General features: G+C 47.2%; 1 protein-coding gene across 1 annotated transcript in view; it reads left to right on the top strand.

The window, feature by feature from the left end:
- Positions 1–16165, top strand: part of tmem70 (transmembrane protein 70) — a 65147-nt gene extending 48982 nt beyond the window's left edge. The window contains exons 4-5 of the mRNA XM_061839071.1: positions 10479–10617; positions 13347–16165. Coding sequence (XP_061695055.1) covers positions 10479–10617; positions 13347–13537 — 330 coding nt within the window. The 3' untranslated portion in view covers positions 13538–16165. The remainder of the gene's footprint in view (positions 1–10478; positions 10618–13346) is intronic.
- The last annotated feature ends 305 nt before the right edge of the window (positions 16166–16470 follow it).

Below are 16470 nucleotides of genomic sequence, written 5' to 3'. Positions count from 1 at the left end.
GTTGTACTGCTTCAACAGGGCGACCTGCTCACCACAAACTAAACATAGAAGTGCTGAGTTCCGTACTTAGATGACCTCCTGTGTTACTCTAAATCTTTCAGTCACCATGTCGAAGTGGTTCGCAAGGTTCTCGGAGTACTGCAACATCTTGCTGTGAAACTTGGAGCAGAGAAGTGCGAGATGTTCCGGAATGAATTTCGGTATGTTGGGCGCCTTTTGTGAGCTGAGGGAGTTTGAGTTGACCCACAAGACCTCGATAGGGTGCTTGCTCTGAAAACTAAAATACCCCAATGTTGGTTATCTCCAACGGGTTCTTGGGTTCCAATGTACAAGACTTAAAAAATCGCAAAGCCATTGTATGAACTGCTTCTGGTCAAGTTTTCCATGCTGGAACTCCTCCCCATTATTGCCAGGCAAAGGGGCCCCAACTTCTGTCTAAAACACCCATTGAATTGAAGGAGAACCTCCAAAACACCTTGGAAAGACAAGTGAACAGGCTGATCAGTCCTCCAGTCCTTGCCCACCAAAACTTTGAGGAGCCATTTGTCTTCTACACTGATGCATCAGAAGAAGGGCTTGTCACCATTCTTTACCAACAACAAGGTGGAAAATTGAGGGTAATTGTCTTTGGATTGCGAACTCTGACACCTGCTGCACAGTGGAAAACTTGAGTTCCTGGCTCTAAAGTGGGCAGTAAGTGAGAAATTTAGGGACTACCTTTTCTATGCTCCCCATTTCACTATATATTGATAAGAACATACTTACGTGATGAGTACGGCAAAGCTCAACACAGTAGGGCAGCGCTGGGTTGGAGAAATGTCAGAGTTTTGCTAGAAGTCAGTCATGAAGAATTGGCAAAAGCAGAGTGAGACGACGCTGCCTTAGGGGAGATCTTTTCCTTTCGGCTTGTCCCGCTAGGGGTCACCACATTGACATCTAAGCCTTTCTCCTGCATCTTCCTCCCCAACACTAACTGCCCTCATGTCTTCCCTCACAACAACCGTCAAACTTCTCTTCAGTCTTCCTCTCGCTCTTTTGCCTGGCACCTCCATCTTCAGCACATTTCTACTGTGATATACACAAATGTGAAATTTAAGGGTTACAAATTGCTGTTTTGGTTTCACAATCATATTGCGTTAACAACGACTGTGATAGGGGCGGAGCCAATAGTTGATCGGGATTGGTCCAGGGCAATGGATTCCTTCTTACTCCAGAATATGCTTTCCGGGGATGGGGTAACAACTGGCTCTCTCCTTTTCATCCAGCACTTCTGCTTTCCAGGTGGGTGAAACACTTCCCAAAACTGTTATCCTTGAATGTTGCATTTGAGTACTGTATTTGTGAATGGCCGATGTAAACATGAGGAGCGGACATTTCACAGCAACAGTGTACATATAGATTGAGAGAGTGTGTGGTGACGTGATGTGTTGATGTGACTTTTTGTTCCGTGTTATTTAAGTTTATAGTATAGTAAAACATTGAGTTCTCAGCAGTAGTTAATGACTGTAAATAGTAACAATAAAAGTAACTCCCCAGTGTAAGGCAGAGGAATCCAATATAGATCGCTGCTGAGACTTGGTGAGGGAGCGGCTGAGGAATCCAATGTAGATCACTGCTGAGACTTGGTCAGGGAGCGGCCGAGGATCGGTTGCCGCTGTGGCATGGTCATCAGACAGCTGGGAATCGGTTGTCACCGAGGCTTGGTTGTGAAGCGGCCGTGTATCGATTGCCACCAAGGGTCGGCTAGGTTGGAAGGCGGCTGGGGATTAGTAGCCCATGAAGCCTGGTCATCAGACGGCCGAGGATCACCTTCGAAGCAGGAGAGGGAGGCGGCCGCCATCAAGACAGGGGCCTGAGGAGGTTGTGTTCCGGTCATCGTCGAGACAGGAGCGTGAGCATTGAGTAGCCGAGGATATATTGCCGTCGAGGCGTGGACGTGGGTCGGTAGTGGCTCGGTAGTGGCTCGGTCTCCATCGAGACAGGAGCGGAAGGCGACCCTGGGCCGGTTGCCATCGAGACAGGAGCGGAAGGCGACCCCGGGCCGGTTGCCATCACGACAGGAGTGTGAGGTGGACGCATTCTCATCTCCATTGAGACAGGAACGGGAGGCTTTTGATTACCTGCCGCCATTGAGACGGGAACGTGAGACGGTAGTATACCTGTCGCCGCCAAGACAGGAACAGAGATGTACCGTAGACGGGTTGCCACCCAGACGAGGATGTGAGATGGTCGTGGACGGGTTGCCACCGAGACATGGACGTGAGACGACCGTGGGGGTCGCCGCCAAGACAGGCGGATGAGACGACCGTGGACGGGTCACTGCCGAGACAGGGAGGTGAGACGACCGTGGACGGGTTGCCGTCGAGACAGAGACGTGGGACGGCCGAGGAGTCGTCGCCGCCGGGCACTGATATGTGACGCGGCTAATGAAGGATCATCATCGCCACCGGGACAGGGACGTAGAGCGGCCGTGGACCGGTCGGAGTTGAGACAGGAATGTGCAGCGGTCGCATACCTGTCGCCACCGCCTGTACTGGAACATGAGGCGGCTGACAGGCCTTCACCTCCGCCTTGACAGGAACGTGAGACGGCCGACGGGACTTCACCCCACCTGGACAGGAACGTGAAGCGGCCGACAAGGCTCCGCCGCCGTCTGGATAGGAACATGAGGCGGCCGATGAGCCTTCGCCACCGCCTGGACAAGAACGTTAGGAAGCCGACGAACCTTCACCACCGCCTGGACAGGAACGTGAGGCAGTGGTCCACCTGGAAGTGTGTCACCACCACAATGTTGGTGTAGCACGGTATCTGGTCAGTTGCCACCACAACATGGGCTTGGCTCATTAGCAGATCGGTGGCTACCGCGCCGTGAGCATGGTCCACCAGGAAATCTGTCGCCACCACGACGTGAGCGTGGCTTGGCAGGGGGTCTGTCATCACCGTGATGTGGGCTTGGCACGGTAGCAGGTCGGTTTCTACTGCGGGTCGCTCATCACTGTCACACGGGCTCCAAACAGCTGTGGCCATCTCAGGACAAGACCAATTACTGCTGAATCCTGTTCATAAGATCCACAATTTCAGATCAACGACTTGGAACCTGCCGGCTCAGTCGCCAGCAAAGCATCAGGGGAAGTCACCTGAGACTAGGCCATCGCTGGAGCAGAAGTGGGATGCCGCTGTGGCTTGGTTGTCAACACGGAGTGGGCGATAATCTGCAGTGACCTGGCTGTCTTGGTCACCGCGCCGTGGGAGACCCCAGGCGGCACCCTGCTTGGGCGTCTCCTCTGGCCGCCACACAGAGGGCCCAAATAGATGGCCAAATGGGTTCAAAAAAAAAAAGTATTAGAGGAAGAGGACTTGGACTCACCGGGTGAAGGCACACAGGAGCGGGAAGCGTGGGACCTCAAAACAAACTCCTCGAGACTCATCACCTGGAGGGAAAGTTCAAATTCATTGACCGAGTCAGAATCAGTCATATAAATTGAAGTCTTCCTCATAATCCGAAAAATCTGAATCCAAAACAATATGCAGTGGGGTGAGGGTCGTGGTTGGGACGTACTCATGGCACACGGGCAGTGCATGAGCCAAGGTAGGAGAGCCCATAACAGAGCCCACCCGGATAGGAGATAGTTAATCCTCAGGTAGGCGGCGTCCCCATCGACATGCCCCCAATGTCGCGTCTTCCCTGCTGGGTCCTGGTCTGGCCAGTTCATTCTGTCATGGACCAACAGTGCGGGGGCAGACCCAAATGTAGGACTCCACGACGAGGACATCATGTTCAATGGGTTTTAATATAAACTAAGATTTTGCACGACAACACAGTTCAAGAAGGCAGGATCCAAAAAACAAGAAACAATGTCCGATAACTATGAGTCATGCTAAAAAGCATAACAAAAGCCTTATTGGACTATAATGCTGCAGTGGCAGAGTAACCCTGGATAGGAGAAAGCATACTCAACGAACTGGCAAATGCCAGTGAGAATACTCCAACTTAAATACATTGTTTAATCACAGTCTCTCATGAGAAACAGCTGTGACCAGCGACTGGTGTAATAGATGAACTGCTCGGAGCGGTGGCCAGGCCACGTCCTTCTTAGCCATGGTCCAGGCTTGCACATGACAACGAGGTGTTGCGGCAGGCCAGGAGCCAACTAGAGGGTGCCCAGGAAAGTCAAGGCATAAAAAGGGTCTTCACTTGGCCGGGATCCGCTCTGCTGATCCAGGGGTCGATGCACACCATCACCATAGGATGGCAACGTGCATCCTGGGGTCTTCACACACCCAGCCCAGAAGTTACCCATTGACACATGCATCATCAACGCCATTGTGGAATCACTGAGGTGAGGAAAGAACTACACCATGACAACAGTATGAAGAGAGTTAGTGTCGAGCATCAAGAAATTACGATTTTGTCTCTCGATTAGTGACCTTTATCAGTTGTCAGATACTTCAGTTAACCGTCCACCTGATGGGAACTTGAACTTGAATGATGAGGATAGTTGTATTTAATATGTGCTCGCTTATATACAGTGTGAAACCTTGCTTAACCTTGAAGATGAAGGGGTGAGTCAATTGTTGGTTTAAAAATATTTCATTGGTAAACTAATTAATGCTGGTGTCTCAAGTAATATTCCCGTTGGTGTCCCTATAGGAGAAAGCATATCTGATAAAACCCATCACAGTTCACATACGGATCTAAATCCTGAGTCACAACCCCATACTCACTATAAAAACACAGACACACAGTCACAACGCAATCTCAATACACATTCAATTACTACAGGGCAGACAGTAGAAAAGTTGAAGCAGTTATGTGAGGAGCTGAGTTATAAGTTATGGCGGTATGCACCCACACCAACTCTGTCACTGACCTGCACCAAGGTGAAGCAGAGCAACATCGCACATCACAGAGGAAACCAGAAGGGTCAGTATCCCTAAGGGACCTTTCCGACCTACAGTGCAGAGACTTTAAAGTGCACAGCGGACAGACTGGTGACCAGAACTTGGATTTAAGTGATAACAACATCAGTAGACATTGGACATTTGGACATGTTGGCGAAGGAAACGGACGATGAAGAAGTGATGGCTAAGTACAGCATTCAGCAAAGGACTTTTGAGGGGCAGATGGTTGTGGACTTCACATAAAGGATGGAATTGGCAGTGGTGAACACTTATTTCCAGAAGAGACGGGAGCATAGAGTGACCTACAATAGTGGAGGTAGAAGCACGCAGGTGGATTATATTTGGTGCAGACAGTGTAATCTGAAGGAGGTTACCGTTTGTAAAATAGTGGTGGGGGAAAGTGTAGCTCGACAGCAGAGGATTGCGGTGTGTAGGATGACTCTGGTAGTGGGTAGGAAGACTAAGAAGACAAAGGTAGAGCAGAGAATCAGGGTTATCCACTTTCTGAGCCACTTATCCTCCCGAGGGTCTCAGGAGTGCTGGAGCCAATCTCCGCTGTCATTGGGCAGGAGGGCAGGGTACACGCTGAACTGGTTGCCAGCCAATTGCAGGGTACATTGAGACAGACAACTCTCGCACTCACAATCATACCTAGGAGCAATTTAGAGTCTCCTATTAATGGCATGGTGGGGCAGCTGTAGACCATTGGCCTCAAGGTTCAGTGGACCGGGTTTCAAATCTTGGCCCTGCCTATGTGGAGTTTGCATGTTTCCTCGTGTGTGCATGGATTTTCTACAGGCACTCCAGTTTCCTCCCACATCCCAAAAACATGCATTAATTGGAGACACAATATAGATTGTTAAACTTTTAACTTACACTAGGTAGTTTGTGAATTGTGTTACTCCTGTGCTGACTTTATTTGACTGCTTCTATTTGTACTTTAACATAGATTAAGTTGTATGTGAATTGTGTACCCTATGTGTTGACTTTGTTTATTTGATTGCTTGTTTGACTATCTCCAGCCCTTTGGAGAACACTATTGTGCGACCTGTAGGCCGGTCCCAAGCCTGGATAAATGCAGAGGGTTGCGTATGGAAGGGCATCCGGTGTAAAACTGTGCCAAACATATATGAGCATTCATCAAACGAACTCCAAAACGGATAGGTCGGGGCATGGGCTAAGCACGCCCGCCCCCAATACTGTTAATCTGCAACATGGAAGTAGAAATTCTGCTAATGTCAGTCGAAGGCAAAAAAGTGGAGGAACGCGACTTAGTCGTCAGAAGAAAAGAAATGCCCTGATCATACACCTGTGTGAAGGGACTTTGAATGTTGGGACTATGACAGGAAAAACTCAGGAGTTAGGTGACATGATGATTAAAAGAGAGGGTGAGAGAGGGTATTGTGCATCCAAGAGAGCAAGTGGAAAGGGAGTAAGGCTTGAAGTATAGAAGCAGGGTTGAAATTATTTTACCATGGAGTAGATGGGAAGAGAAATGGAGTAGGGGTTTTTCTAAAGGAATACCTGGCTAAGAATGTATATGAGGTGAAAAGAGTATTAGATCGAGTGATGAGGAGGAATTTTGTAATTGAGGATATTGTGTATAATGTGATTAGTGGCTATGCCCCACAGGTTGGATATGACCTCGAGTTGAAAGAGAAATTCTGGAAGGAACTAGACAAAGTAGTCCTGTGCATCCCAGTCAGAGAGAGAGTTGTGGTTGGTGCAGATTTCAATGAACATCTTGGCGAAGGAAACGGGGGCGATGAAGAAGTGATGGATGAATATGGCATCCAGCAGAGGAACTTTGAGAGTCAGATGGTGGAGGATAGCGCAAAAAGGATGGAATTGGCAGTGGTGGACACTTATTTCCAGAAGAGACAGGAACATAGACAGGAACAAAACTGACCTACAAGAGTGGAGGTAGAAGCACGGAAGTGGATTATATCTTGTGCAGACGATATAATCTGAAGGAGGTTACTGACTGTAAAGTAGTGGTGGGGGAGAGTGTAGCTCTACAGCATAGGATGGTGGTGTGTAAGATGACTCTGGTAGTGGGTAGGAAGATTAAAAAGGCAAAGGTAGAACAGAGAATCAGGTGGTGGAAGTTGAGAAAGGAAGAATGTTGTGTGGACTTTCGGAAAGAGGTAAGACAGGCTCTAGATCAGGGGTCACCAATGTGGTGCCCACGGGTACCAGGTCGCCCGTAAGGACCAGATGAGTCGCTGGCCTGTTCTAAAAATAGCTCAAAGAGCAGCACTTACCAGTGCGCTGCCTGTAGTTTTTACTTTTTATTTATTTACGAGCAAGCTGGTCTCGCTTTGCTTAACATTTTTAATTCTAAGTGGGATAAAACTCAAATAGAATTTGAAATTAGATTGATAGATTGTGTTTAATATAAATCAGTATTGTGTGCACGACCAAAACGTAGCGTTTGTTGCGCTCTTACAAACAAGCTAACGTCAGCGGATGCAGCGAATATGAGAAGTTACCCCAAAAAATGTCAGAAAAAAAGAAAGAAAACATCATTTTCACGACGCATGGGAGTTAGAATTTTTTTTACCACTGTGAAAGGATCCTGTGTGTGTTCCATTTGCGGGGCAACTGTGGCAATTGCAAAGCGACACAATGTGGAGAGACATTTCATTACATATCACACAAGCTACCATGCTAACTACCCACCGGGGAGCACACTGCGTGCAGAAAAAGGCCATGAGTTAAAGGCATCCTTTTGCAAACAGCAGTCTTTTTTTCACAAAACTCCCCAAAAGCAACCGAAGCCTTGTTTAGAGCTACGCAATTCTTGATGAAGAAAAAGAGGGCATTTACAGACTGGCAGGTTGTCAAAGAAGCAATGATGATAATTGCTAAAACTGTGCTTGAAGACGAGAGGTATGGAAATTATGTACTCTCCGATGTTCAACTCGGTGCAACTACAATGGTAAGAAGACTGTCTGCAATGTCTGGGAACTTGACCGACCAGTTGGACCGTGATCTGGCGTGGTGCCAATAGTTCACCATCCAGTGTATCCAGAGTCAGTGGAGAGCAGCAGTGCGGCGTAGCTGATGGTCTTTATCCAGATGGTATTTGATGATTTCTCCACAAAAGAAGAACTTCTGACACTACTGCCCCTGAAGACAACTACAAGGGGAGTTGACATTTATAACACAGTGAAGGAGTTTTTGGTGGGGAAAAAAAGGGGCCGCTGGGGTTCCTGCTATGATCGGCCGACACACAGGATTCGTTGCTTACTGTAAAACTGACCCAGAGTTTACAAACTTTCGGACATGATCTTCATCAAGAGCAAACACAGAACATGCCTCACTAATGCACATCTGCAAGACTCACTCAGAGTTGCAGTGTCAAGTTACACACTAGACTACAACACAAAAGTTAACAGCATGCAATGGCAGGCTTCCCACTAACTGACAAAGAAACACATAACAGATTTGGTGTCCAGTTCAAAGTGTGACATCATTTATTTAAAAATTTGAGAGTGTACTTTTGGATTTTACATGAGTTATTATTTGTACAAATAAATGGTGTAAAATAATTCATGATTTGTTAAAAAATGTTAGTGGCTAGCTAGTTAAAATGGGATAATGTGATTTCACAAGACTGTCTTAGAAGTGATCATTTGAAAATGTTCAATTTGAAAAATGTGAACTGAGAGATAATATAAAACTAAAGTGTTGCATATTGACATTTATCTGTTTGTATATATATTTATTGTGAGAAATCATTAAGATGATCAGTGTTTCCACAAAGATAGATATAATTAATTTTTAATAATAACAGGGTTAAAGGTAAATTGAGCAAATTGCCTATTTCTGTCAATTTATTTGAGTGTGTATCAAACTGGTAGCCCTTTGCATTAATCAGTACCAGACAAGTAGCTCTTGGTTTCAAAAAGGTTGGTGACCCCTGCTCTAGATGGACAGGAAGAGCTCCCAGATGACTGGAATACTATTGCAAAGGTATTCAGAGAGGCAGGCAGGAGAGTACTTGGGGTGTCTTCTGGTAGGAAAGAGGAGAAGGAAACTTGGTGATGGAACCCCAAAATACAGGAAGTCCTTCAAGGAAAGAGATTAGCGGAAAAGAGGTGGGACATGGAGAGGACTGAGGAGAGGCGACAGGAATACATTGAGATGCGTCGAAGGGAAAAGGTAGAGGTGGCGAAGGCTAAACGAGGCATATGACATGTACACCAGGTTAGATACGGAGAAAGGAGAAAAGGATCTCTACCTGTTGGCCAGACAGAGGGATCGAGATGGGAAGGATGTGCAGCAACTAATGTTGATTAAGTATCGCGATGGAAATATGTTAACTGGTGCCAGTACTGTGCTAAGGAGATGGAAAAAGTACTTTGAGAAAAATGAATGAAGAAAATGGGAGACAAGGAAGAGTAGAAGAGGCAACCGTGAATGACCAGTAAGTGCCAATGATTAGTAAGGGGGAACCGGATAAAAAAATGGAAAGACAGTTGGTCCTGATGATATACCAGTAGAGGTAAGGAAGCAATTTAGAGGGGTGGCTGTGGAGTTTTTGATCAACTTACTCAAAAGAAGAGAGAAGATCCCAGAAGAATGGAGGAAAAGTGTACCAGTTCCCATTTTTAAGAACAAAGGCGACGTTTAGAACTGTGGAAACTACAGAGGAATAATGATGATGTGCCAGAAAATGAAGTTATGGGAAAGAGTAGTGGAGGCTGGACTTAGGTCAGAAGTAACTATATGCAAGCAACACTATGGTTTCATGCCTAGAAAGAGTACCACGGGTGCATTATTTGGCTCGAGGATGGTCGTAGAAAAGTACAGAGAAGGTCAGAAGGAGCTACATTGGTTTTTGTAGATTGAGAGAAAGCCTTTGACAGAGTACCAAGAGAGGAACAGTAGTCATGTGCAAGTCTGGTGTGGCGGAGAAGTATGTTAAAATACTACAGAAAATGCATGATGGCACCAGTACAGTGGTGAGGTGTGCCTTAGGTGTGACAGAAGAATTGAAGGTGGAGGTGGGACTGCATCAGGGATCCGCACTGAGCCCCTTCCTGTTTGTGGTGGTAATGGATAGGCTGGCAGATGAGGTTAGACTGGAATCCCCTTGGACCATGATGTTCGCAGATAATATTGTGATCTGCAGTGAAAGCAGGGTGCAGGCGGAGGATGGAGGTATGCACTGGAAAGGAGCGGAATGAAGATGAGTCGAAGAAAAGCAGAATCTATGTGGGTTAATGAGAGGGGCGGAGGAGGAAGAGTGAAGCTACAGAGTGTTGGAATTTTATATTTCTAAATCATCATAAACTTAAATTAGTAATCTGACTCCAATTTGTGACCTTACCCAAATGCCACTCATCCAACAATATGTGCGCTCGTTCTGCAATAGAAAGGTATCAGGAAGCCGGCATTTTCACACACGAGTGGATTTATTCCTTCAACACACACCTGGGTCTCGGGTCCCTCTCATTACAACCCTGTACGTCTCTGTTCCCTCAGCCGACGTACTCTACATCCGAGTTTCCCAGAACAATTTTAAAGTACAATCTACTGATTCACTATTGGTTCTGTGTCTCCTTCAGGTATTCTTGGCGCTCTCTCATTGGTCTCCTTTGGTCCGCCGGATGTTGGAATCGCGTGCTGGCTCCTCCTGGTGGTTTCCTGACAGTAGTTTTTCCACCAACTGCCTCCGAGTCCTCCCGTCTCCTCATCCTCGTTGCAGTTAGCACCGTCTGTTCTAAAACATTCCATTCTTGCACCACATACCTTGTTTCGTTCCACCAGTCACACGCTCAGCACTTTACAGTCTCACACTTTCATACACAGGATGGAGCAACATCTAATGAACTACTTTAAGCTCAAACTCTTATATTCCTTTATTCCCTCTCATGACCTCAGACGACTGAGGTCATCACTCGAACACCTTATTTTATTGTTAAACACGAGTTAAAAATCAATAACCATAAGCTAAAAATTGGCAAAAAATTAAAAATTAGTAGAAAATTTCATTCCCTCCTCATGGCCTCAGGTCCCTGAGGCCACCTTCACATACTTACATCCCAGACTCCCGGAGGGCCACAGCTGTCTCCGCCTCCTGGGGGTCCTTCTGAGGGATCATCATGTACTGGCCACCCGGAGGGAGTGGCCCCAACGTGCGTTCAATTGTCTTAACAGTTAATGATCTGATACAAGGAATACAGCAACATCCGCATAACACCATAATAGCAGCAAACACAGCGATATAAATCAGTACTGATGCAACCAAGCTTTTATATTTACCAAAGACGTTTAACCAGTCAGAATACCAACTGGTGTCCACACCTGAGTGCTCCTTCATTTTGTTACTTCGCGTGCGCAGACCCTCCAATGCCTTGGTAAGGCGACTGTCAGGAGATGTATTGTTAGGAATCAGAGTACAACACTGATCCCCCAAAATACCACACACTCCTCTTTCAGCTAACAACATGTCTAAGCCCATTCCATTTTGGAATGCCATAAGAGACGTGGCAGCCAATTGCTCATGCACTGCCTGGAGTGTGAGGTGGTGAAGTTTGCCAATCGTTGGACATTATAGTGGACATAATTAATTCGGTCCACATTTTTGTTTACTGTAACAAACAGGAAAATACTCTCCCATCCTGCTGCCACTTGATCCACCAATTTGTATTCATCAGGGACCCCTCTCGGAACTCCAATTGCATCTATGTACGTGGGGTCTCCTGCATTCAACCATTCTTGCATGTCCCTTTTCTTCCTCCCAAGGAAGGGGATTCTTCCCCACTGTCCAACGCCTTCCCAATCCATTCTGGTCAGATCGAATGCTGTCACACTAATTGGCATGATCAGCGTTACTAGGGCGCACTTACGTGAGGCATTGGTGGGAAGCCTATCATACAACACTTTCGCTCCACACCACAGCCAAACATCAGCACGAGCGAGAGGGATTCCTGCTGGCAAAGACACACTTTCATTACACCATGACTCCTGGATATTTCCAATCCCAGGGCCAGTCCCATTTAACTTTAAGCAGGTGAAATTTTGTTGTGCAACATGGGTGTCAAAAATAGGCTTTTTCTTTTCCATTCCTGTCAGTGGAAAAGCCAAGTCCAATTGGCTGCACACTCCTTGGACAGTCTTATTATACAGGAAACCCATGAGGCAGGTTTTAGATATGGCAGTTGCTGCTATGATTTTCAAAACTGGCCTTGCACCTAAACATACCAAACAATTCTCGTGAGTATTGTTAGCGGCCTGTTCAGCCATCAGGAGCCAATTATTAATGACCATAGAAATACCTGTGTGACTCATAAACCAGTCATCCACTGTCGTCTTTGTTTTGGCTGTGGTACCCGTTTGACGGGTATAATCATTTAACACTGGTGCTTCCCTTTTTGTCATAGTCCCATTCTCACAAATGATAATTGGAAAATATGGATCTTTTCCAGACGAATATGCCCACAACTTAAACCCCCAACATGATGTGTTTAGCACTAACACTTCTTGGTTTGGTGGCGCAATTGACTTATTACTCATTGCAATTGTCAATTCCAATATCTCCCCTTCTTTTCTTAGGAGAATCTTATTATGGAAATACTTAGCAATATTATTCTTTGACGGTGTCCAATAATCACCCGCCTGTGTGGTAACCAGGGAATCCCACCCCCACATTGTCACATGTCCTGTTATATACCACCAATAACCAGGGAACATGTCTCCAGTTACTAATGACATGTCTCCCATCACTGATGTATACCACGCTTCCCGAAACCCTCTCAGTGCCTTTATTTGTATATTTACTTGGGTAGTTGTATTAGGGGCCACTGTTACTCTCACCGAATTATTGTATGCCCAGCCTATTATCCAAGGCTGGTAGCCCTTTTTCTCCCACTCATTTTCTGACTTTACCTCTCTTCTCCTTCTAGGTTCCTGTGGGCGTACAAAGGGCCAGTCCTGGTACCGTGGTTGATAATTGTCCAATTTATCTAACAAATCAAGCCATTGTTGAGTCCAGTTGAAAATTGTCACCCATGCGTTCACCTGTGTCGGTTGTTTACACTTCAGATTTAGCAGTAGTTGTTGTCTGTGTCAGCGTCTTACCACCATCTTGCTCTGCTTCATACCATACCGTTCCATTACAGGAATGGTACACCATCACTCGTTCTCCTTTCGCTCCATCACTTCTGTCATCCCGCACCATATGTTCAAACACCAACATAGTCCACACAAAGCACAAGCCAGCAAGCAAAATAGTCAATAAAGTTAAACATTTGCATCGTCGTCGTCTTTGTTCAGACACTTTCGAGTCCGACTTTGATCCAATTCTCGCCATCGTCACATTCCCTCTCTTGACCTGCCCATCCGGGCAGTCAACCTTTTAAGCTCATCATTGGCAGGCACAAAGTCTGGGGCCGGGCGCAACTGTGAGTAATGGTACCACTTTTGTCCTTTAGTTTCCAATCGGATGGTGTGTGAAGTTCTAGCCAGAACCCTAAACAGTCCTTTCCAGCGAGGTTCAGTCCACTTCCGGGAAAGCACCCGGAGGTGGACGTACGGAGTGATGTCCGACTCCGGTGATGCTGATGACGAATCTGCAACCGCCTTGTCTGTGACCTGCGCAGACACACTGGATACAAGTGAATGAAGGTACTTCCAGTATGCAGCGTGTGATAAATCAGGTGTCGGTACGTCAGCTGGCGGGACCAAGGTGGAGGCAGGCCCTGGCATTAGGCGACCAGTTAACAGTTCAAATGGCGCAAAACCTGTTATTTTGTGAACAGTTTGGCGGACGACCAACAGGGCTAGGGGCAAAGCTTGCAACAACGTCATTTTTGTTTGAGCCATGATCTTAGCCAATTTTTCTTTCAAATTCCTGTTAAACCTTTCAACTCGCCTGACCGCCTTTGATGCGATCCACATAGATTTTTGTTCCGGCGACGACTTACCTTGTGCGTCCATAATGTCCTACAGTGTAACCTCGGGTGCCACTGGAAGATCCGGGGGTTCGCCATCCCAGACCACAGCCGTGGTTGCTAACATCATCTCGTTCTGAGGGGTGTACCCAGCCACTTCTTTCGCGAGAGCATCCGCCATCTCATTACCTTTTGCCACCATGGTGTTGGCCTTTGAGTGTCCCGGGACCTTTACAATCGCCAATTCGTGGGGACCCTTATTTGCTTCATACAATCGCTCCATCAAAGTTCTGTGAGCAATTTCTTTGCCTTTCGCTGTTAGCCAGCCATTGTGCAGCCACCCCTTTAGGTCAATCAGGGCAGCCGACGCTGCATATGCCGAATCAGTATATACAGTTAATTGCTGTCCTGGACACTGTTCCAAGGCCAACACCAGAGCCAACACCTCAGCCGCCTGGGCGGAGGATTTTATTGTCAACTTCTGAGCTGTCACCGGGAGGAAGAAAGAACCTTTCCACTCCACCACTGCCGCTGCCGCGTGGAGTGTCCCATCCCTGGCACGCCAACAACACCCATCCGTGAACATAACCCGTCCACCTTCCAATGGTTCCGCAGACAAGTCCTCACGGACCTTTTGATCTTTCTGTACTTTCAGAGCACACTCATGTGCCCCTTCCAGGAGGTGATTAGCCATGTTCACACCATCATGCACATACGTAACATTTGGTGCCGTCAATGTCTTCATTATCCGTGTTTGTCTTAGGGGTGTCAACGTAAATGCCGCCGATGCGACAAAAGCTGACACTGCATGGTCTGTTAACACCTGGACGGGATACCCCATGACCACATGTGCCGTTTTCTGTAGGACCTTTGCCAGGCCCGCCGCGTACCTAACGCAGTCTTCTTGTTTCTGTTCAATTCCGTCTAATGGCACACTACAATACAATAAAACTGCCCTGTTTGTTCCATGTCTTTGTTACAATGCCGCATTCACTGTTTTCTTACTAATAGCTACATCTAAATGAAACACCTTAGTGTAATCTTGGGTAGCCAAAGCTGTTGCTAATGCCAATTCCTGAATTAGTTGCACAAACAATGATCATCCTCAGGGGTCCACTGCAATGTGGGCTTCAAATTTCGGACCCCTTGTTGTTTGACCAGGGCCCGCAAGCCTGCTGTTTTATCCACAAAACATGGGATGTAGGCTCGGCTGTAGCCACACAATCCCAAGAAAGATAGCATGTCTTGCACTGTCTCTGGACGTGGGTGTCGCAAGATGGAGCTGCGGTGATTAGGGGACATAGCCAAACGGGCTGGTGTGATGAGACGCCCCAGAAAAACCACAGACTTACGACAGCACTGTAACTTCTCCCTTGACACTTTAAAGCCCAGGTCAGCAAGCTTCAACAGCACTGCTCGTGTGGCTTCCACACACTGGTTGGATGTTTCGGCCGCAATGAGGAGATCGTCCACATACTGCAGGAGCACTAAGCCTTGGGGTAGTTTACATGAAAATAACAAGTCCTTCAAGACCTGATTAAAGATTCCCAGCGAATTCTTGAAGCCCTGTGGGAGTCGTTTGTACTGCAATTTCACCCCTTTGTAAGAAAATGCAAACACGTGTCGTATTGACTCAGCCAGTGGTAAACAGAAATATGGATTCGCCAAATACCGTATACCACTGTTTCTGAGGATCCAGGGAGGACAGGATGCGATGGGGGTCAGGAACTGGCAAAACTGGAGTTATAGTTATGTCATTCGCTGGCCGCAAATCGTGGGCCATCCTTCATGTCACCCCATCAGCCTTCTGGACCGGCCTCAGAGGTGTGTTCCAAGAGGATGCCGACGTTTCCAACACCCCCGCATCCCACAATCCTGCCACTGTGTCCTCCATACCTTTGTCTGCTTCCTTCGGCCATCGATATTGAGAACGGCGGACCTGAATGGAGCAATCAACTTCCAATTGGATCGGTTGAACCGTATGACAAAAACCAACATCAAATGGACCCTGTGACCACAAGGTCTGTGGCATTTGATCCAGCATCGCCTGTGCAGACTCATGGTCCGTCTGTTCCCGCCCATGATGGCAGTCCAGGAAGACCAATTCAAGGTCTGACTCATCTACCATTTTTGCCATTATCCTGTAACTTTTGGTTGCGGCTGAATGCCACACATCTGGAATCTCAGTCATCTTCCAGTCATGTTGTTGTGTTAATCGTTTCACCATGGGCCCCAATTGGCTGGGCTCATGGCCTGGCGACACAGCCAGTGTTACATGGGGCAGACCTTCCTCACCCATTTTGCACCATTGTTCTTGCTCTGGCGACAACTGCACATCCGCTGCCACTCCCTCTGGGCCTACAAAGATGCATGGTGACTGTAGTGTCCAATCAACTCCCTCGATTTCTTCAAACGCATCTCTATATACTTCATCCGAATCCCTATCGTAATATAGAGTGCAATGCAATGGGTCCACTGGGGAGTGGTACGGTGCCAATGCGTGGATCCACGGTTTCCACAGGAGGTAAGTGGAGTAGACACCTCCCCCAAGTGGAGTCTCAGGATTCAATCTAGCCCAGTAGATCCGTGCCGTTTCAGGTATTGTGGTGAGTGGTGCCATCAACCACTGACCCCTAGGTGTCACAGGCTGGGAGCATTCCAGAAC

This window comes from Syngnathoides biaculeatus, chromosome 13 (genome assembly GCF_019802595.1).
Source record: "Syngnathoides biaculeatus isolate LvHL_M chromosome 13, ASM1980259v1, whole genome shotgun sequence".
NCBI lineage: Eukaryota > Metazoa > Chordata > Actinopteri > Syngnathiformes > Syngnathidae > Syngnathoides > Syngnathoides biaculeatus.
Note: the sequence above shows the minus strand (reverse complement) of the source record. Positions and strands in the feature narration are given on the sequence as shown.